This window comes from Anolis sagrei, chromosome 1 (genome assembly GCF_037176765.1).
Source record: "Anolis sagrei isolate rAnoSag1 chromosome 1, rAnoSag1.mat, whole genome shotgun sequence".
Classification (NCBI taxonomy): Eukaryota; Metazoa; Chordata; class Lepidosauria; order Squamata; family Dactyloidae; genus Anolis; species Anolis sagrei.
In genome coordinates, this window is record NC_090021.1 from 317,116,637 (window position 1) to 317,139,980 (window position 23,344).

Here is a 23,344-nt window from a genome sequence, read left to right on the forward strand (position 1 = left end):
GATGTTAAAATATCCAAGGACCAGGATACAATATAACCCATGTATAAGCAGGGGATAGGTTTCTCAACTTAGTGTGGAAACAGGAAACTGTGGATAATAGTGAACCCTATTGTAGAGAACACCTTCCACTACAGAGGCATCCTGAAGAACCTAGCAAATTCCTAAAGAGATATAATTCCTAGGAATTTGCTATTTCCTGCAGAAGCCTGTCATTGAATCACGCAGGGTGCTGAGAAAATTCCTGGAGAAGAAATATTTTGTTAGATGTAGGTAGGTAAAACCCGGGTCTTACTGTACTCTTGATGCGAGGCACTAGAGAGGTTTCCTGTTTATGCCTGGACTCAGTCTTTGACTTTCAAAGTATTTAGAGGCTTGAATTCTGGATTTTTGAAGGATTACATGTTTACACATAATCTGTCTGAGCCAAGGCTCCAAGGCCTTATTTCTTGGCTCATCATAAACAAATAATCAAATATTTTAAATGTCCATTGTGTACATCTCTTTATTTCTTTCTCTTATGAATTCTAATACTAAACCCCATTCTGTTCTTTGGGGTTTCACATAGTTTTGAGAGATTCTCTGTGTCAGAATGCCCATGCCTATTAAAATATATAAATACAAATAAATAAATAAAATAAAATCCAAGGTCTAGATAAATAAAGAAGGGGGCGAACCCCGGAGCAAATAGACAAAGCATATGCTAAAGAAGATCACTAAATAAAAATAGTGAAATGAAGGAATGCAATGTACTAAAGATTTTAAGCAGCGTATGTAAAAATAAAAAGATATAGATCTTTCTGGATGTACCTGGAAGTACCAACACTCCCCCCCCCCCCGTCTAGCCCTGCCCCATACTTCCCTCTCCCCCTCCACAATACCCTCTCCCACTTACCCCTTCCCACCCATTCTTACCCTCCTGTAACTATCCTGTATATTTATATGTAGATGTATGTAGGTGTATGTATCCGCTTTGTGTTTGTTCTGTATTTTATATGTAGATGTATGCAAAATAAAAAAATTTAATAATAATAAAAAAACAAATGATCAAATAGACAGGTCTCACAGACAGGGCCTTTTCTGTGGTGTCTGCATATCATTAGAACTTCTTCCTGCAGGAGTTATAGATGGCCGTTTGCCAGTAGTCTTTAAGAAGAGCTGCACAGGACTATTCTGATGTGCCCGCCCCATGTGGATGAAACCTTTTTTCCCCCTCTAAAATCTTTTTCCCCTGGGTGCATTACAAAACAATTTATAGGGAATGTGAAAGGCATGTAATAAATCATCATCATCATCATCTTTATTTATATCCCACCACCATCTCCTGAAAGGGACTTGGGGCAGCTTACAAAGCACTCCAAGTCCAGCATAAGAAAAAAGGTACATGAATATAAAACAGTATCACATAAAATATAAAAACAATCACTATCAAGACATATAAAAATAAAATAACACAATTTTAAAAATGCAGACCACCTGTAGTTAAAACTAGCTGCCATCAATTCACAACTGAAGTGCCAGAGTGTCAACCTTATATGGGCCCATTTAAGCCTACTCGAGGCCAAAAGCCTGTTTAAAAATCCATGTTTTTAGACTGGATCAGAAGGATTCAAGGGTGGGGGCTAACCTAATTTCTTTTGGGAGGGTATTCCAGAGCTGGGGAGCCACCACAGAGAAGGCCCCCTCTCTCATCCCCACCAACCACGCTTGGAACAGTGGTGGGGCCAAGAGAAGGGCCTCCCCTGCCGATCTCAAAGCCCGTGCCAGTTCACAGAAAGAGATGAGGTCTCAAAGATAGGTTGGACCCGAAGCATATAGGGCCTTGTAGGTAATAACCTGCACCTAGAATTGAGCCCAGAAACTTGTTGGAAGCCAGTGAAGCTGTTTTAGTAGGGAGATAGTATGTTCCTCATAGCTAGTTTTTATTTTTATTTGCTTCTACAGGAGAAGATACAGTGTGAGTGCAGCCCTCTAAAGCAGAGCTTTCCAAACATTTCATACTAGTGACACACTTTTTAGACTTGCATCATTTTGCGACACAGTAATTCAGTTTTACTAGCAAACCAGATGTTACACCAATCTCTTACAAGATATACACACATATACGTAAATTGTAATAACAAAATGTGTGGGGAGAGAACATATCTCATTAAAACCTATAATTTATATTTTAAATATGATTTATTGCTTACTTCACATTAGACTACATATTTCCTAAACAACTTGTGATTGACACACCAAGTAAGATGGCCTGTAAATATTTGATAAAATTCTTGGTTTTGCAGTCTCAGACAGGAAGTGAAAACAGGCTTGGCCATGTCCACAGGAGACATTCACAAATAATCAATAGCACAACCCTTATCCAAAACCCCAAAATCTAAATAATCCACAATCCATGTGACACACCTGCACAGTGCAACTGACACGCTATTGTGTCACAACACACAGTTTGGAAAAATATGCTCTAAAGCAGGGGCCCTCAACTTTTTAAACAGAGGGCCAGGTCATAGTCCCCCAAACTGTTGGAGGGCCGTATTATAATTTGAAAAAAACATGAATTAATTCCTATGCACACTGCACACATCACATTTGTAGTGCAAAAAACACTTAAAAACAATACGATAATTAAAATAAAGAACAATTTCAACAAATAAAAAATTATTAGTATTTCAATGGGAAGTGTGGGCCTACTTTTGGCTGATGTGATAGGATTGTTGTTATTGTTGTGTGCTTTCAAGTCGTTTCAGACTTGGGTTGACCCTGAGCGAGGGCCAGGTAAATGACCTTGGAGGGCCGCATCCGGCCCCCGGGCCTTAGTTTGAGGACCCCTGCTCTAAAGTCTGCCAGTTGGCAGATGTGGCTCCCTTACCTTCCACAGCTATCCACCCTGTTGTTAAACAAATCATTTTAGATTAGTGGTTCTCAACCTGTGGGTCGCCAGATGTTTTGGCCTTCAATTCCCAGAAATCCTAACAGCTAGTATACTGGCTGGGATTTCAGGGCATTGTAGGCCAAAACACCTGGGGACCCACATGTTGAGAACCACTGTTTTAGATTATGTCAAAAACTAAAATCTGAATACAGAACTGTTTGCATGAAAGAAATGTCTGTTCAGTTCAGCTGTTTAAACAAGCATCTGTTGCAGAACAAGGCACAAAACACTGATCAAGACTTAGAAAAGGTTCTGTTTTGTACGGTAATCCTCAGTCCTCGAGTCACCACAGTCACAAGCAACTGCAGGGGAGAAAATATGGGTTTGCAGCAAAAGAAACATCCAAACTCTACTAACGGAATAGCCAAGAGTCTCATAGCATAATTTATAAATACAGTACAGGATTGAGTAGAGAGCATGATGGCCTTTTCCTTTTTAAGAAAACACTGGATCTAGATGAGATTTTTGAAATCCTATATTTAGATATGCATTTTTATTAAAAAAAATGAAATCTTTCCAGGATCTTAATTTCAGATTCACTTTAAAATACTGTATACATCACCTGGACATGCAGAAATCTCCTGTTCATTCTTTGACAGTGAAACTGATTGTCTATGGGGTTTTTTGCACAAAACCAAACATACGGTATTGCTAGAAAATATGGAGGAGAAACATGGGGAAAACTGCTGCTTTCACGAAGCATGATGACTCATTTGATGTGTAATTGCTCTTTTCTTTCTCTAATGCCTATACAAGCTGCCTTCAGGTTGGCAGATTAAAAGACAACAAAGCTTTGCCCACTGATGAAAGAGTGAGCTAAATATGGATATTCTACAAATCTTACAGCTCATTTGTATTTTAATGATTGACTAAATTAATATGTGACTGGCATTTATTCAGATTTATGTTTCAAGAAGGAGAGTAAGAAGACTGCTTTAACAGTAGGTCACTCCCGTGCCAAGACTTCCTTGTCTGGATGTTACTGTCACCCTTGTCAGTAGAAAGGACTATGAACTTTTGTTCCAGCATTTTTTTTCTGTGAGCAAAATCCACTTGGATACTAAATGCCTTCCTTGATATATTAATATATCCAGTGTAAGACTGAGTGTGCTTTTTTTGGGACTGGGCAGGAATCACCAGTGGAACTACAGGAAGAGGAAACATGAGGACATTAGATTCAAAGAAAAATTCTGCCCATATGAAATGTCCTGTCACTTTCCAAATTTCTCACACTGCAGTAACTGCACCCCCAGTGGCGCAGTGGGTTAAAGCGCTGAGCTGCTGAACTTGCTGACCGAAAGGTCGCAGGTTCAAATCCGGGGAGCGGCGTGAGCTCCTGCTATCAGCCCCAGCTTCTGCCAACCTAGCAGTTTGAAAACATGCAAATGTGAGTAGATCAATAGGTACCACTTCTGGCAGGAAGGTAATGGCGCTCCATGCAGTCATGCCAGCTACATGACCTTGGAGGTGTCTACGGACAATGCTGGCTCTTCAGCTTAGAAATGGAGGTGAGCACCAATCCCCAGAGTTGGACACTACTGGACTTAATGTCAGGGGAAAGCCTTTACCTTTACCTTTAGTAACTTAAAACATCAATTTGAATATTTAGGAAGAGATGCAAAGTTGTCGAAGAAATACGAACACAACAAATATAAAATTGTTTGAATGATTTTCAGTGTCTCACTTTACAACGTTTAAAAATTTGTAAACTGAATGAAATTTTCACTTTGGCTACATCTCTGACATTAATTCAAATGGCTGTGAAAGAAGGAAAATCGTATCTCCTTTATCATCTTGCAGCCATTCCCCCAGGCTGGAAAGAGAGAAGATAGGAAACAGCACCATCCTATTAGCTGAGTTGCTAAATCAGCAATTCAAAGCTCCCCCTTTGAATGGTATCTAATCTAGATGGTCAGCGATGAGAAGACTAAGATGATCCCATTAAGTTTGGCGATCTTATCAGTCTTATAATATTAGATGACTGCATCTGTATTTTCCTGCTTGTTCCATTTTTTGTGCATGTTGGTATTGTGACTTTCACAATTATATGTCAAAGATTGATTTATTTCATTCTTACTGGTGTGTAAGGCTTTCTCCCACCCTGGACATTCCATAGATATATAAACCCAACTTGCCTCATTTCCAACAGGCCTCACAACCTCTGAGGATGCCTGCAATAGATGTGGGCAAAACATCAGGAGAGAATGCTTCTGGAACATGACCATACAGCCTGGAAAACTCACAGCAACCCAAACAAATAATTAATGTACCACTGAAAACAAACTTAAAAGTAACCAGTACACTTTAAAAAAATTAGACAGTTGAGAAGAAAGGAGCTAATTTATAGAAAAGATGTAACCATTTTGTTGTTGTTGTTGTTGTCTTTTGATTCTGGAGTTCTTGTCATCCTTTATGAAGGTGCAATACGTTACAAATAAGGCTGACAAGTATTTCAACCCAATGTAATATTGTGCAGAACCAGTGTGGTGTAATGATTTTAAGTGTTGAGTAGGATTTGGGGAGACAAAGGTATGAATCCACACTCAGCCATGGAAACCCACTGGAAACTCTGGACAATTCACACTTTCCACTCAAGAGGAAGGCAAATACACCTTGACAGGAAAACATAGGATAGGATCACCATAACTCAGGGTGCATTTATATTATAACATCAATAATAATAATAATAATAATAATAATAATAATAATAATAATTATTATTATTTTTCTATCCCAAGAAATAATCCGGCACTAAGCTAACAGAAATGTCAACTATGTACCTGGTGTGTGTGTCGCATCACAGTTTACATTCACATTAATCTCTGAAAACATTAAGAGAGCTCTAGTCCTTTGGTCAAGACAAGGCTAGACTCCAATCCTAGAACTAGAAGTCATGATCCTTAAAGAACATATGGTATGACTTTAGTGCCTTCGGAATCAGTATTCACATGTTCACCTATCCACCTATCTAGAAATTTCTTAATTTTGCCAGAAAACCTAGCAAATTTCTAGAAGGATATTTGTCTATGAATTTTCTAAGTTCTCTAGGACAACAGTATGGCAACTTCTGGTGGAAGTTATTCATTTCAACAGGGTTCTCTATTATCTACAATGTCTTATTTACACTGTACTTTCAAAAATGCATCCATCATGAATAAAGGGGTCATATTGTACTATCCCTCTGACAGATCTCTCACAATTATTGCTTTCAAGAATAGATCTCGATAACATCTTAGAAGGAAGGCATGAATAACCATGATGGCCAGGTCTACTATGAGTGGCAATCCAACAACAGCTGGAAGGTTTCATGCTCCTCACTTATTTTCTACAGCAAGGCTTCTTAAATGTTTTCCACTCATGATCCTTCCCATCCATGATTTTTTCCATGACCTCTTTTCTTCCTGAAATATTTTAATACAACCCTGGGGCATATAGGTATATAAAATAGGTATAAAAATAAAACAAATACTGATGATAAATTAACATTTGCTAGACTTGATAAACTGGCTAATTCCCTTTTTAAATAAAGTACAGCTGAAGCATTTTCTCCGGAATCCACTGTAAACACTGCAAGTTGTTGCTAACAGAGTGATGTACTTGCTTAAGTGTTCATAACCCTTTAACTGTTGTCAAATTTTGCAACCCCAACATTGAGCTAAGGGACCCCATTCAGGGTCAGGACCCATAGTTTAAGAGGCCCTATTCTACAGTGGGTATGAGAGAGAGACCTGCACTGAACTTTGTAAAGATCAATATAGAAAGAGCCAAGTATGAGAGGAAAATAAAAAAGAAAAGAGCAAGGTAAGACAGGCAGAGAATAATCAGAGAGAGAAAAAATTGTTCTGCACCCAAAGTCTGAAGTCCATTCATTGGGTCATGAGCGAGTCAATACCACTTCATGGATGAACACCTCCTATGCTCTGCGGACTATCATTCTATCAAGGAACAAATTACCATGGTAAATCTGCTGCTCTCAAATTAAATTAACTTCAGCTATCGAAGTAGAAGTAATAAATTAAGTTGAAATTAAAATCATTTTTGTGGCTACTTACATTAAGAAATATGTTTTGTTAGTTATAATGAAATATTAATAAAATTAATAAAAGTTTGTAATGTATTTATAATGAACCAAATGAGAGTTTAAAAATTAATTTTGTTTACTTCTTTAAATAGAACAAACCTGGGTAAAGGGATCTGTTATGTACATACATATTTGGTGCTGAGAAGTGGGATATGTGGTGGAATGAAAATCATGCATAGTTCACAACTTTACCAATCCACACACTCTCTTGCTAGAGAAAATGCATGCCACACAGATATGCATGTACACAACAAATCCTTATTTAGTAAAGAATAAGTTGCTTTCTCTTTGTTATGCAGAGCAACATACATACAGTCATGTGAACAGTTGCATTGGCTCACACAATGTCCTTTGAGAGAGATTCAAATGGCCCGTGAGTATCCCTATGAAGGATCTCCTTCCAGCAGGTCAGAAGCAGAAAATATACTACTAACTTGCCTTAGTAAGTTCCTGCACAGAATATCTAAACATGTAACTGTTGCGAAAACTCCCAGGCTCAGCTAGCATCCCAGGAATAGCCAAACCAATCAGCTTCATGTTTTTCAGTTAGCCCACTTACCAACTAACTTTTACATGCTCCAAGCAGATATTGTGCGAGGTGGGATCTGATCAGATATGATTTTGTGAGGAGACCTATTTGGTTAAAAGGAAACCAAAGAGGTCTTGGAGAAGGCAATTGGCTGGAATTTGTCCAAAGTAGAGAAGTGAAGTGTCTGATATCTCACAATAATATGTCACTGGGGAAATCCTCATCCTGTCTCAACTACTGTGAGAATTGCAGCCTTTTACCTCCGGGATTCCACTTTCCTTTAATCCTTTACAGCACCTTTTCCTCAGCTCAAATCAGAGAGGTCAGAGTTGTACGAGAAAAGTGACAGATTTTGTTATCATCCCTGACAATTAAGAAGTCCCAGCTTGAACCTTTGAGACTTGCCTCCACTATACTACTGTCCCTAAACCTTGGTGGTGACATATTAAATCTTTAATGTTTACAATGTTCTTAACTTTCTGGAATAATGAAACAGTTCAGAAAATGGCTGGGGCAGTAGGGCACATTTTTTGAAAGTGAAAACACTCCAGGCAACAGTGACCTACAAGCTTTGGGTCATCACAGCAAGAGTGTTGCAAAGTCTTTAACACCGCAGGTCTGCACTTCCCTCAGATTTATTTGGTTTGCCTTTAAAGCTCCAGTGCCTTTCTTGTGGGTGGATGGGGAGGGAACAGCTATTTATTAAACTTCTATTCCTTTCTGGAGAAATAGTAATCCTAAAGCAATTTGACAACCCATTTTAGCATCTCCACAATTATGGAAAACCCTGTTTAACAGTTCATTTACCCAATCTGTGGTAATTGAGATCATTCTTACAATATACAATTATTTTAGGATAGTTTTCTATTATTGCTATTACGAATTTTTTTAAAGTAACAAAACAAAACAAATATGAGCTAATAAATAAGTTTCTGTTCTGCAAAGCAGAGAGAAATGTCTAAAACCTGCTTGGCACTAGACAGGGGAAATAATTCAGAAAAGCAATGTATGTGAAGCAACCGATGACTGGAAATTACTGAGAACAATGTTGATATCTAACACGAATTACTCTGAATTCTAATATTTTAACATCAGTACTAAGTTACACCATCAAGGCTAACTTGGTACTTAAGGAAAAGGAAACCATTATTTCCAAAGTTAGTGGAAACGGCACATTTTGCCAACTGCTTGCTCACTTTTGGCTGTTTATCAAGGCCATGTATGATGTTAAATGTATATTTGGATAAAACACAAACTTGACCCCAAATCCTTTCAAAGCACTGAGGAACAATCCTGCTGAAGACTGCTGCTTTAAAAACTACTAATTTGGTAACAACAAGGGATTTCCTCCAAATACAATAAAAGAATTAAAGGAACAATTTTCATGAATGGAGCAATGGTAAAAAAATATCAGCCACCGCACTTGCTGTTACCCTGATAATTATCAGCCCCATGCATCAGCAACTGCTATTTCCATAATTTAAGATATTTGTGCAAATGCGGTTTAATGTTGCATTAAGATGCTTAAACATCCTAAACGCATCGGATCCTATCTGATCTTAGAAACTAAGGTGGATCAGTCCAAGCCAGAACTTGAATGGGGGTCTGCCTTTGATTTCCAGGTCCTATAGGCCACAGTGAGTCCTGACCCCAAATGGCATCCCCTGAATTCAATGTTGCAGTCCCAAAAATTGGCAACAGTAAAAGTTTTCTGAATGTCACCTAGTGGCTATTTTAGACATTTACACAAGCCTGATGTGCAGTGTTTACAGCGGACTCTGCAGAAGGTGCTTCAGCTGTACTTTATAAAAAGGAAAATCAGCCTAAGTATTTAGCAATTCTTGCTATGAGCAGTAAATTTTTTAAACCTAATTTTAGATACCTACACACTCAGGGCCATGAAAAAATTATTGGGATGAAAAAGGTAATGAATGGAAAGAGTCAATTGGCAAATAACTTCTCAATTATTTTGGCACCTGATGGCTATACAGTCTTCCATTCACCTGTGATGTTCTGTGTTCTTCTCCAAAGGTCCATACAAGCAGATGTAGAATCACAGAGTCACAAATAATAGGGAGGAGGGAGCAAGCTTGTTTTCTGCTCCCCTGGAGACTAGGATGCGGAATAATGGCTTCAAACTACAGAAAGGGAGATTCCATCTGAACATTAGGAAGAACTTCATAACTGTGAGAGCTGTTCAACAGTGAAACTCTCAGGCCAAGACTGTGGTGGAGGCTTCTTCTTTGGAGGCTTTTAAACAGGCTGACGGGGGTGCTTTGAATGCGATTTTCCTGCTCCTTGGCAGTGGAAGGCTCAAGAGGTCTCTCCCAACTCCATAACTCTAAGTGACTGTGAAGGGCATCCAGTCCACCCTCTACCCTACAGTAGAACCAAAGGACCTCCAGGAAAGGGCCATTTAACTTCTCTTTAAAAACCTCCAAAGGAGGAGAGACCACCATTATCTATTCTAAGAGAACAAGGAATGTCTTTAGCCTAATCCATAAAAGAGTGCCGATGCCTCACCAAACTAAAAATTCCAAGATTCCACAACATTGAGCCATGATAAAGTGATGTCAACTGCATTAGTTCTACATTATAGATGCATCCTAAGGCAGTCTAATCCATTGCTGAACAGTTCTTACTATCATGATATTCATCTCAATGTGTGGGTAGTTAAGTAAAAACTTTGACTGGCTCACAGTGAGTATCATCAAACAGCCACTCCATATACATTATGATTAAATGAGAATTTGAATCCAGATCTTCCCAATCCTAGTGCAGCACTCTAAACTAGGGGTCCCCAAACTAAGTTCCACAGACTGGATAATAATCTTAATAATAATAATAATAATAATAATAATAAACTTTATTTATATCCCATCCCATCTCCCCAAGGAGACTCGGAACGGCTTACAACAATGTGAACGATGCAAACAATAAACAGTAATATAACAAATAACCAATTTAAAATTAAATCAACAAAATAACACAAAATCGATCTAAAAGTGAAACAAAACATATTGACACAAAACCACCATCCATAAATTGTTTAAATGATGTAATTGTTTATTCATGGACATCTGCTAGTATGGATGTGCCCTCCAAGGTCATTTTCCCGGTCCCTGCCCTAAACTTTAGGCATAGGGTTGTTGAATTAGTCTGCAATACCTTTCATGTTCTACAAACAATCTACAGACCCACTAAGAAAATTTAACAAATGCTAAATTCAGCAAAGAACAAGAGGGATCTTTTAACCACTGCAAGAGTGTACCATATACTGTGCAGCTGTAGACAAGTTTACATAGGGACCAGCAAACACACCACCCGGACACGAATCAAAGAATATGAATGGCACTGCAGACTAATCCAGCCAGAGAAGTCTGCTATAGCAGAGCACTTGATGAAGATTATTATTTGAGACCACACAAATTCTAGACTACTCTGACAACCATTATGTCAGACTATACAGAGAAGCCATTGAAATCCACATGAACAATTTCGACAGGAGAAAACCATGAAAATGATCAAAATCTGGTTACCAGTATTAAGAAACACCAGAATCAAAACAGCAAATAAGGAATACCACTCAGAAACAGGGGAATTCCAGACAGCAAACACTCAAGTGCCAGTCAACACCCCCCCAAACAGAGGGTGCCTTCAGGATTATCTTCAGCAGGGTTACCTTCAGCAAGGTGACCTTCAGGGTGCCTTCAGCAAAGCTACCTCTATGCAGATACCCTCACTGATTGACTTTGCAGTTTTATGGCTACTCAATGCCAATCAAGCTTGCTAATTGAAACATTCACACTTGCTTCAAACAGACAAAGGTACTTTCTAAAAACATAACATAATCATAAACTATGATTATGTCATGTTTTTATTATTTTATTTGATGATTTTAATTGTGTCTTTGTTTTATCTGTAATGTTTGGGCTTCTCCCTTTGTAAGTTGCCCCAAGTCCCTTAGGGAAGATGGTGGTGGAGCATAAAATAAAGTTGTTGTTGTTGTTGTTGTTGTTGTTGTTGTTGTTATTATTATTATTATTATTATTATTATTATTATTTTCTCCCACCCTGGACATTTCATAGATGGACAGATAGATGGATAGATAGGTGGATAGATAGGTGGATAGATAGATGGACACACACACTCTGCTTGCTTCAATGCCAACAGAACCTCTGAAGATGCCAGCCACAGATACAGGTGAAACTTCAGGTTAGAATGCTACTGGAACATGATCATAGAGCCCCAAAAACTCACAGCCACCCAGTGATTCCAGCCATGAAAGTCTTCGACAACACATTAAACCCTATGTGTTTCGAAAATCAGTAGAACAAATAAAAATATAACACAACTGGACAAATGAATGAGAATGTCTGCATTAGAAAATGAAACAAGTATTTTAACATATCATAGATTTGTCACCTACTAAGCTTTTTCAAAAGATGCTTACGTAAGTCATGGTGACTGGCTGATTGACTGGAGAGTGTCAGTTTCAATTTTTTAAAAGGCAGCTCTCTTTGGATAACCAACTACCGTTGTCTTTAAACATACACAGTTTCAATTACCCAAGATAGTTTAGGCTCTCTGATTCAAGAGCATGTCAGCTGGCAGAAAGAGAGCCTAATTTTACAATTGGACAGCTGACAGATCTTTAGGCAAGGGAAGCAAAAAGTTAAGCCAAGCAGCATCAACAACAAAATGTGGAATATGCCAAGTTTAGAACAGAAAGGAAAGAACAGCATTTTCTTGGTACAGTACTTACATTACTCAGGTTATCAAGGACTCCCTTAAGATCTAAGTTGTAAACAAAGATATTACCTCTAGAAAGGATGCATGCCATGTTATTTAGAGTTTTATTACTCAAGCTGCCTGAGCTGGATGATATTTCTCCTACTTTTTATAGGTGCATCCCTGGATCCCTAAATCACTAAAAATGAGACAATAGCCTCTAGTTTTATTCAACTATTCTCAGAGATAAACACACATAATCACCAAGGTCAAAAGACATGACAAATCAGAACCAGAGAGATGACAATGCTGATTCAGCTTGTACTCGGTGGACGCCTGGTGTATAGTCACATTAGATGCTGTGCCAAACTGCTAATAAAATTAAGCTATTTGGAGAGACCTTGTTTTGAACACATTTCCACCTACAGTCATGAGGCTTGGAAAAACCACTTCCCCAGCATTCAGGGAGAATGAAACCCCTGCTCCGAATGAACAAGCTGAATTTTACAGACACCTAAGTTCAACAGTACTCTTCAGTAGAACACATACTGTAAAAGATTCAAATGTTTTAGTGCATAAATGGCAATGATTGTTGTCCATAGAATAGCTATGGCTCATTACAGCTTGTTGTTCTTATGTGCCCACCCCCACCCCTTTTTAGGGTTTTCTTGGCAAGATGTAGTCAGACATTTGCCCTTGCCATTCTTTTGTGTAACTTGATAAAGGTCAAGGTTTTCAAGGTTGAATAGGGATCCAGTGGGGAGGAAAAAGAATATATTTGGTGTACAAATCTGGAGTACCTGAAGGGCCTAGAAATAGTCACACATAGACATGCTGAATGCTCATAAACACACTATATATGATGAGCCCCCTGCTGGTACAGCAGGTTAAACCACTGAGCTGCTGAACTTGCTGACTGAAAAGTCAGTGATTTGAATCCGGGGAGTGGGGTGAGCTCTCGCTGTTAGGCCCAGCTTCTGCCAACCTAGCAGTTCAAAAGCAGGAAGGTAATGGCACTCCATACAGTTATACTGGCTACATGACCTTGGGGGTGTCTACGGACAATGCCGGCTCTTCGGCTTAGATATGGACATAAGCACCACCCCCAGAATTGAACATAACTTTTACCTTTACCTTATATGATGCATCAAGTCCATACATCATATTACCCTCTCTCCCAGAAATACCAGAATTGGTTTGTTACATACCTGAGGATTAAAAAGTTCATACCTTTCAGGAAACAAATTAACATCTTTACTTACTTATATATTTATTTCCTTTCCTTTCTCCTATTATTATTAGGATGGTCCATGAAATATTTTATTTGGAATGATCACAGTTATAATTTCAATTGTGCACTACAAATACTTGCTAAGGGTTGCTTTCCTTCTTTTTCTTTTCTTTGGCCGTTGTTGCAAGTGTGTGTCTCCCTTCATTATATAAAGAGGTACTTGAACAAGATGAATTTTGTTATGAAATATGGTGCTTCAGCCAACATCTGTTCCAGTAGTGGGAGAGCATATTTTGAAATACAAGCACTCACAGAAATGCTAAAAACTTAAGACAGCTGTCATTGATCATTGTCAGTAAAGCATTTCTTCCATTTTTCTTCTCTACCTAAATTGAGTCTGTTGTGTAGCAAATCAATGGGTTGTTGGCCATTCTAGACCAGGCCAAATGAAAACAAATTGTATGACAAATCTTACAATATATTGCCACTGGGAAAATACATCTTATGTTCTGGAGACTGCTGCTAAAATAGTCTGTGAAAGGGGATGTGTTCCCCCCCCCCCCCCCACCAAATATCCCAGAGCATTGACTTTGCAAGCCCTGGCCCCAGTACATTGCTACCTATTGCGTAAAATGAACCTAACTTTTAAATCCAGATAAACCACAAAATACGATTGAAGGAGCAGCAGACACAAAATCTAGTGACAATCTTTCAATCTCTAAAACACATCAGCAATTTCAACAAAGCAATCTTAAGAATTTGGAAACCCTTCTAGAATGCAAATAGAAAGGCATATAATAGATTATTTCATTCAACAGTTTCTAAAATCAAGTTTTTTCCATGAAAATACAACCGACAGATATTGCTTCTCCACTACCTTAAGGGGGTTCTTGCTCCACAGTGGAAATGTAAGACATTTTCAAACAACCACTATACATTTGCTTTCCTCTACATCAGTGGTTCTCAATCTTCCTAATGCTGCGACCCCTTGATACAGTTCCTCATGTTGTGGTGACCCCCAACCATAAAATTATTTTAGTTGCTACTTCATAACTGTAATTTTGCTACTGTTATGAATTGTAATGTAAATATCTGATATGGTGGGTATATTTTCATTCACTGGACCAAATTTGGCACAAATGCCTGATATATCTAAATTTGAATATTGGTGGGGTTGGGGGGATTGATTTTGTCATCTGGGAGTTGTAGTTACTGGAATATATAGTTAACCTACAATCAAAGTGTATTCTGAACTCCACCAATGATGGAATTGAACCAAACTTGGCACACAGAACTCCCATGACCAACAGAAAATACTAGAAGAGCTTGCTTGAGTTTTGGAGTTGTAATTCACCTACATCCAGACAGCACTGTGAACTCAATGATGGATCGAGACTAAACTTGGCATGAATATTCAGTATGCCCAAATGTGAACACTGGTGGAGTTTGGGAAAAACAAACCTTGACATTTGGGAGTTGTAGTTGCTGGGATTTATAGTTCATATATAATCACGGAGCATTCTGAACCCCACCAACAATAGAATCGGGCCAAACATCCCACACAGAACCCCCAATGACCAACAGAAAATACTGTTTTCTGATAGTCTTTGGCAACGCTTCTGACACCCCCTTGTGACCCTTCCAGGGGTCCTAACCCCCAGGTTGAGAAATGCTATTCTACATTTTTCCCCTTACTTTTTGTGATGCCTTCAGAGGGACTTTATATGAAGCTGGAAGCTAATCCCATGTAGTTCGGTCACACATACTCCCATGAGAGTGCACATAAGACTCTACCTTTATATTCCAGAAACTCACATTCAAATTCCCACATAGACAGCAAATCTAACCCTACTTACTTAAACAAGTCCCTGAAATCACTTACTTGTGAATAAATACAGTTGAGGATTAAGACTGCAAATTTTGCACTTTCCTTAACTAAAAACATCCACTTTGCTTGGTCTAAGACGAATGCCAAACTCAACGGAAAATGCTGACTCCTGAACTATCAGATGTGATCTGAGCTTTAAAGATTAATTTATTTATTGTGCCGTTAATTTTGGTAACAAACGCAGTTTGCCTGATATATAAAGTACAGAAAGAAGGTAGGAGTCTTTGTTCTGCTCACAGCTTAAAGCATAGTGGAAGCAATGCAAAATAATCACTTGGGAACTCAAGATACTGGTAGAAAAGGAGAACGTAGCCCAAAATAAACTACTCATTTTTATCTATCTAGCGAGCTGTCATCAAAATCATATTGTGTGTGTGTTGTGTGCCTTCAGGTTGCTTCTGTATTGCAACAAGAAAACAAACCTATTACAGATTTTCTTGGCAAAATGTGTTCAGAGGGGGGTTGGCCTTTGTTTCCTCTAAGGCTGAATGTGACTTGCCCAATGCTACTTAGTGAAGTTTCCACGGACAAAAAGGGATTTGAACCCTAGTCTCCAGAGTTATAGTCCAAAGCCCAAGTTCCATCAAAATCATACTACTTCCAAAAAGTCAGCCAAGGGAGATATGGCACTTTAGATACTTAACAGATTAATTACAGTGTAAGTTTCATGGCACCAAATCCTGAAGTTCTTTTTGATTTTGGATGTAAGCAGTGTCAGTGCTGGCTAATACTCAGGTAGGAGGCTGCCAATGAATACCACTTGCCATAGGCTACATTTCAGAGGAATGCACTGACAATACATAAATGAGCCATCCTTCCCTAAGAAAACGTATGCTATAAGTCAAGGTACATACATACGCATACAAACATTGAAAAGTTTCATGGACTGAAGTTTCCTGTACTTCATCAGATGCTTGACGCGGAAACTTCACATGACAGGGAATAGTTGCAGATAATGAGGCCAAATAGCAAGAACATGCAAAAAGTACTGCCTAGGTGTAGTGGTTTTAGTACTGAACTATAGCTCTGGAGACCAGGGCTTGAATCCCCTCTTGGCCATAGAGACCTACTGGGTGTCTCTGCACAACCACACTCCCTCCGTCTCATAGGAAGGCAACAATAAAACCTCTAAACTAGTGGTTCCCAACCTTTTTTTCCCATCAGGGACCACTTTGACCATGGACCACTCTCCAACATAGTACCCCAAAGGGTTACAAGTAAGTTTTTGGTCAACTTTAGATTTGGTTTGGTTATTTGGGGTGCTGATACAGAAAACTGCATTGGATAGACCACATCAGCTCTAGTTTCTGATACAGAACATATGCCATCGAGTAGTCACCATCTGCTCACCCACAGAAAATCATATGTAATAATCTAGAGCTGATGTGATAGTAGTAATCTTTCGTGGGTAGTCAGCCTCTCCCCTCCAGACATCCCCAATGCTTTGGCACTATAAGAGGGTTTCGTGAGACTAGTCGCTCTTGTGCCGAGTGGTATCAAGGCAACTGGGTAGTAACAGTGAGGCTGCGAACAATATTTTTGTTCTTGCCGACCACAGGTTGGGAACCACTGCTCTGAACAAGGAAAACCCTGTGATAGGTTTGCCTTAGGTTTCCCATTAGTTGAAGCACATAACAACAACAGCAACCTGTGAGAAGCTAAAGCTAAGTTGAAGCTTCATAGACCAATCTACTTTCCACAACAGCAAAAACACTATCATTCTAGTATTGCTTATTGTGGTTCCTCCTGACTCATAAAAGCAGCTCTAGTAGCCTTATTTGTCCCATTCAGAGGAAGCAACTCTAGAAAACAAACCACAATCATTGTAGTAAACACAATAGTTTGAGAAGTCTACAAGTTGTAATCCAAAACAGTAACTTTCCCAGATTCTGAGGTTCACTCATTCAGGTTGCAGAACACCTGCTATTTGTAACTGTACTTTCAAAAGAATGCTTTGCTGCAGTAGTAACAGTAACTTGTTTCTACTCTACCCCAACCATCAACTTTGGTTCTCTCTCCAGTCCAATCCTCAGTTCAGAACAGAAGTACTTTTCTGCAGAGGTCAGTGCCAGATAGGAAATGGCACCGGCATGGATGCCAAAGGAATCGTGCAGGTAAGGAGGCAATTATTACCTGAATGAAGCCCCATATGGGGTGAAGGGTCCAGTGCAGCAACAGCGAAGGCCAACAGCACTGAAGGAGCAGAAGGACTTCTCTGATGAGCATCACTCCTCTGGGGAAGAGGGGGACGTCTTCGCCTGGCAGCCTGTGGAACTGGAGGGAATCAGAAAGGCAGAGCTTGGGCAAGGCTGGGTGGCATCACAAGGAAAAAGAGGCTTCCTTTGCCCGCTCCCTTCTCTTCCCAAGAGTTGCAAGCACCAAAGGGATCTGCTGGAAGGAATGGAGGAAGAGGAGGGCTAAAAAGGGCACTAAAGGAGGTGGAGGAGAGAAAGCAAGCCAGCAGGGAAAAGGGTGCTCGGAGTCAGGAATGAAATCCAAGCACTCCAAGGGATGTTGGTTGAATAGATGATGGGTGGGAAGGGGTGGAGAAAGCAGGAGGTGCCCCAAGCAAAGGGAGGAGGCTCTTGGGCTGCAGTGGGAGAAGCCCAGGAGCAGAAGGGGGGCCAAAGGAAACTTCCTACTGGATCTACACAATCGCCACCTCCCTCTCACCTATGGAGAGGCCCTATAGCTCAGCCAACTCCTCCTCAACCCTAAATAAAACTAGAAGCCAAATGGCAAAGGCTCCTTCTCTCCACCCAGGACTGGTAGTGACTGGCGAACCATCGGGAAGAGAGGGAAGGAAAGAGAGAAGGAGGGAAGGGAGAGAGGGAGGGCTGGTGCTGCAGAGCCGAGCAAAACCAAGTTTACTGCTCTCGCTGGTGATGCAGCCGCTGCAGTTTGGGAGGCAAATCAAAATGTGTTGTCAAAAGCTTTCATGGCCAGAATCACTGGGTTGCTGTGAGTTTTCTGGACTGAATGGCCATGTTCCAGAAGCATTCTCTCCCAATGTTTCACCCACATCTATGGCAGGTATCCTCAGAGGTTGGGAGGTCTGTTGGAAACAAGGCAAGTGGGGTGTATATATCTTTGGAATGTCCAGGTGGGAGAAAGAACTCTCGCCTGTTTGACGCAGGTGTGAATGCTACAATTGATCACCTATTTCATCACACTAGAGAATGAATCCTCTTTAAGTTTGGTTTCTGCCTCCTGCAAAATTCTGGAGTTTGTAGTTTAGTGAGGCTGTGAAAGACTCCTCCCTAAACTACAAACCTCATAATTTCACAGGAGGCAGCAACCAGATTTAAAGTGGATTCATTATCTAGTTTGATGAAGTCCCTTCTTGATTAACATTGAAAAGCCTTGCAGCTTCAAGGCTTGGCTGATTGTTGCCTGGGGGAATCCTTTGTTGGGAGGTGATTAACTGGCCCTGGTTGTTTCTTGTCTGGAATTCCCCTGTTTCTGAGTGTTGCTCTTTCCTTACTGTTCTAATTTTAGAGTTTTTTTAATACAAGAAAGGATTTTGATTTCATTAGCCAACCTGGTCACCAAACAACAGCTTCACTCCTGAAATAACTGCCGTAATACTATATATCTGTTTACTTTCTGTAACTTTACTGATCCTAGCTTCATAGAAGGAACCCCCAGTGGTGCAATGGGTTAAACCCTGATGCTGGCAGAACTGAAGACCGACAGGTTGCAGTATCGAATCTGGGGAGAGCATGGATGAGCTCCCTCTGTCAGCTTCAGCTCCCCATGTGGGGACATGAGAGAAGCCTCCCAGAAGAATGGTAAAACATCACAACATTTGGGCATCCCCGGACAACATCCTTGCAGATGGCCAATTCTCTCACACCAGAAGTGACTTGCAGTTTCTCAAGTCACTCCTGACACACACACACACACACACACAAAGCAGAAGTGCTAAGAAGCCCCTTTACTGAATTGTGAAGATTTGTAACATCAGCCAGAGTGCCCAATGTGCTCATCAATGCATATTAAGACAAACATAAAGCACATCAGTGGCCAATACACAGTGAAAAGAATTACTCCAGGCAGGAAGCAGCCAGGCTTTAAAGCTGCAAAACTATTCAATGCTCATCTCGCTGACCAATTGCAACATTCACACTTGTCTCCAACAGACAAAAGTTCTTTCACCCACCCTGGACATTACACATATATATAAACCCAATTTTCCTAGTTTCCAACAGACCTCACAACCTCTGAGGATACCTGCCATAGTTATGGGTGAAACGTCAGGAGAGAATGCTTCTGGAACAAGGCCATACAGCCCGGAAAACCCACAGCAACCCAGGAAATCAAAATGTTCCAAAGTCTTAGCTTACCCGGAGGAATTGAAAACACTGCTGTCTTTTCTTTACATGCCGGTGCACAGTGACAAGGGTCTGGTTGAAAGCCTGACAATAAAAAGTTTGCTGTGGTACGTGTTTCCCTCCCGCAGCTCCTCTTTGAAGAAAACCCAGGGAAGGAAGGAAGGAAGGAAGGGGAGAAAGAAAGGAGGAAAGCCCTTGCTTGGGAGAGAAGAGTTTCCCCCTCAGCTCAGCTCTCCTCCCCTGGACCAAAAATAGAAGGGAAGGGAAGAAGAAGCCTCTTCTGGGTTGTTGTAGGTTTTTGGGCTGTATGGCCATGTTCTAGAAGCATTGTCTTCTGATGTTTCACCTGCATCTGTGGCACACATCCTCAGAGGTAGTGAGGTCTGTTGGAAACTAGGAAAATTGGGTTCATATATCGGTGGGAAATCCAGGGTGGGAGAAAGAACTCTTGGGTTGTTGTAGGTTTTTCAGGCTCTATGGCCATGTTCTAGAAGCATTCTCTCCTGATGTTTCGCCTGCATCTATGGCAAGCATCCTCAGAGGTTGTGAGGCCTCACAACCTCTGAGGATGCTTCCCATAGATGCAGGCGAAACATCAGGAGAGAATGCTTCTACAATATGGCCATATAGCCCAAAAAACTTTCAACAACCCAGTGATTCCAGCCATGAAAGCCTTCGACAATACAAAGAACTCTTGCCTGACAGTTTTGAGGGGTTGCTTGCTACAGCCTGGGGGAATCCTTTGTTGAAAGGTGATACAGGCTGAAAAACCTACAACAGCCCAGTGATTCCAGCCATGAAAGCCTTTGACAATACAAATAAATTCTTGCCTGACAGTTCTGAGGGGTCACTTGCTACTGCCTGGGGGAATCCTTTGTTGAGAGGTGATACAGGCTGAAAAACCTACAACAACCCAGTGATTCCGGCCATGAAATCCTTCGACAATATAAAAAACTCTTGCCTGGCAGTTTTGAGGGGTTGCTTGCTACAGCCTGGGGGAATCCTTTGTTGAAAGGTGATACAGGCTGAAAAACCTACAACAACCCAGTGATTCCAGCCATGAAAGCTTTCGACAATGCAAAAACCTCTTGCCTGATAGTTTTGAGGGGTCGTTTGCTACTGCCTGGGGGAATCCTTTGTTGAAAGTTGATACAACCCTAAAAACCTACAACAACCCAGTGATTCCGGCCATGAAAGCCTTGGATAATACAAAAAACTCTTGCCTGACAGTTTTGAGGAGCCGCTTGCTACTGGTTGGGGGAATCCTTTGTTGAGAGGTGATAATGCCTGAAAAACTTACAACAACCTAGTGATTCCAGCCATGAAAGCCTTGGACAATACAAAAAACTCTTGCCTGATAGTTTTGAGGGGTCGCTTGCTACAGCCTGGGGGAATCCTTTGTTGAAAGGTGATACAGCCCGAAAAACCTACAACAACCCAGTGATTCCGGCCATGAAAGTCTCCCAGAAGCCTCTTCCTCCGGAGAAGCCTCCAGAGAAGGCTTCACAGAAGCCTCTTCCTCCGGAGAGGAGAGAGATTGAAGGAGGAAAGGGAGCAAGAGTGGGGAGGGAAACGGGCCACTCTTCTTCAGCGCGGGGGGACAGGTAGGGCGCAACGCCGAGCCGAGACACCCACCAGGGGAAGGGGATGTTGGGGGAAGCCCTCTCCCTTCGGATGGGGAAGAGGGCGAGCGGTGGCTCTCCAGCCCTTTTGCAACTCACTCGGACCGTGGGCTCCCGGCAGAGTTGTTTCAGCAGCAGCAGCAGCCGCCCCTCCAACGTCCCTCCTCTCCTCTCTCTCTCTCTCTCTCTCTCTCTCTCTGCGGAGCCTCCAAGCAGCCGCGTCGCGAGAGGAAAAGCAACACAACTCCCCAGGCAGAGAGAGAAAGAGGGAGGGATTGAAGAGGAGGAGAAGGAAGAAGAGAAAGAGGAGGAGGGCGGTAGTAGTGCCAGGGCGGCCAGAGGGGAGCAGAAGGACCAGGGAGGAGGAGGAGGAGGAGGAGGAGGAGGCGGGGAGTGGGAGACCAGCTCGGCTCACCCGCGAGTGGAAGCGCTCGACTTGCTGCTTCTCCGTGCCGCAGGGATTTCTCATGCCCATGGAGCCGGCCGTGGGCTCGGCGCTGGCGACACGCATCCCTCCAACTCCCACGCCAGGCTCCGTGGATGGGATTTTATGGAGGGTGGGCGAGAAGGAGGAGGCGGGAAGCGCTCTCAGATGGGAAAGTGAAGCATCTCCCCCACGCCGCTTCTGCTCCGAGGCTGCCGCTGGAGAGAGGACGCCACTCTCCCTCCTTGGCCGGGCTAAGCAATCAGCGTTTCTCAGCATGGGCGTTGGGACCCCCGGGGGGGGGGGGGGCGCCAAAGACCATCACAAAACACAGTATTTTCTGTTGGTTTTGGAGGTTCTGTGTTGGAAGTTTGGTCCAATTCTTTCATTGGTGGGGTTCAGAATGGTCTTTGACTGTAGGTGAACAACAACCACAACTCCCAAATGTTAAGGTCTATGAGTATTTTCCCCAAACTCCACCGGTGTTTACATTTGGGCATATTGAATATTGAATATATCCACAGTGCTCTCTGGATGTAGGTGAACTACAACTCCAACACTCAAGGTCAATGCCCACCAAACCCTTCCAGTATTTTCTGTTGGTTATAGGGATTCTGTGTGGGAAGTTTGGCCCAATTCTTTTGTGGGTGGGGGTTCAGAATGTTCTTTCACTGTGGGTGAACTATAAATTCCAGCAACTTCAACTCCCAAATGTCAAGGTCTATTTCCCCCAAACTCCGCCAGTGTTCACATTTGGTCATATTGTGTATTCGTGCCAAGTTTGGTCCAGATCCATCATAGTCTGAGTCTGCAGTACTGTCTGGAGGTAGGTGAACTACAACTCAAACACTCAAGGTCAATGCCCACCAAATCCTTCCAGTATTTTCTGTTGTTTGTGGGGGTTCTGTGTGGGAAGTTTGGCCCAATTGTTTCATTGGGGGAGTTCAGAATGCTCTTTGATTGTAGGTTAACTATAAATCCCAGTAACTGCAACTCCCAAATGGCAAAATCAGTCCCTCCCCCCAACCCCACCAGTATTCAAATTTGGAAGTATTGGGTATTCGTGCCAAATTTGGTCCAATGAATCAAAATACTTCCTGCATATTGGATATTAATATTATGATTCATAACAGTAGCAAAATTACACTTATAAAGTAGCAATGAAAATAACTTTATGGCTGGATGTCACCAGAACATGAGGAACTGGATTAAGGGGTCATGGCATTAGGATGGTTGAGAAACACTGGGCTAGTTATTCATCTGGCCTTCAGATCCATTCTGGTATCTCCAGGACTCGCATACAGAAGTCGTCCCCCACCCCCTTTCAGCACTCTAAGAGAAGGGTATGGTTCAAGGGTTGGGCTGGTCCAGGTTCAAGAGCCCCCAATGAAAAGGTCTTCTGACAATCTAAGTGTATGGAGCAGATTTTAGGGAGAAGACCATCCTCCTGTAGAGCAGGCATGGGCCAAATTGGGCCCTCCAGGTGTTTTGGACTTCAACTCCCACCATTCCTAACAGCCTCAGGCCCTTTCCTTTTTCTCTTTCCCTTTTCCCTTTCCAGCTTAAGTGCCTGA

The 23,344-nt window shown here is 41.5% G+C and overlaps 1 protein-coding gene across 5 annotated transcripts in view; it reads right to left on the bottom strand.

The window, feature by feature from the left end:
* PRIMA1 (proline rich membrane anchor 1) overlaps positions 1–21,998 on the bottom strand; it is an 82,745-nt gene extending 60,747 nt beyond the window's left edge. Inside the window, exons 1-2 of one of the 5 annotated variants that reach the window (XR_010908996.1) lie at positions 21,762–21,998; positions 17,524–17,664 (exon numbers count right to left, since the gene is read on the bottom strand). Coding sequence is in view for 1 of the 5 variants with exons in the window: in XM_060756316.2 (XP_060612299.2) it covers positions 17,524–17,664; positions 21,762–21,857 (237 nt within the window). In the remaining 4 variants the exon portion in view is untranslated. The other 4 variants (XR_010908999.1, XR_010908997.1, XR_010908998.1 and 1 more) reach the window with 4 other exon arrangements.
* Between the last annotated feature and the right edge of the window lie 1,346 nt (positions 21,999–23,344).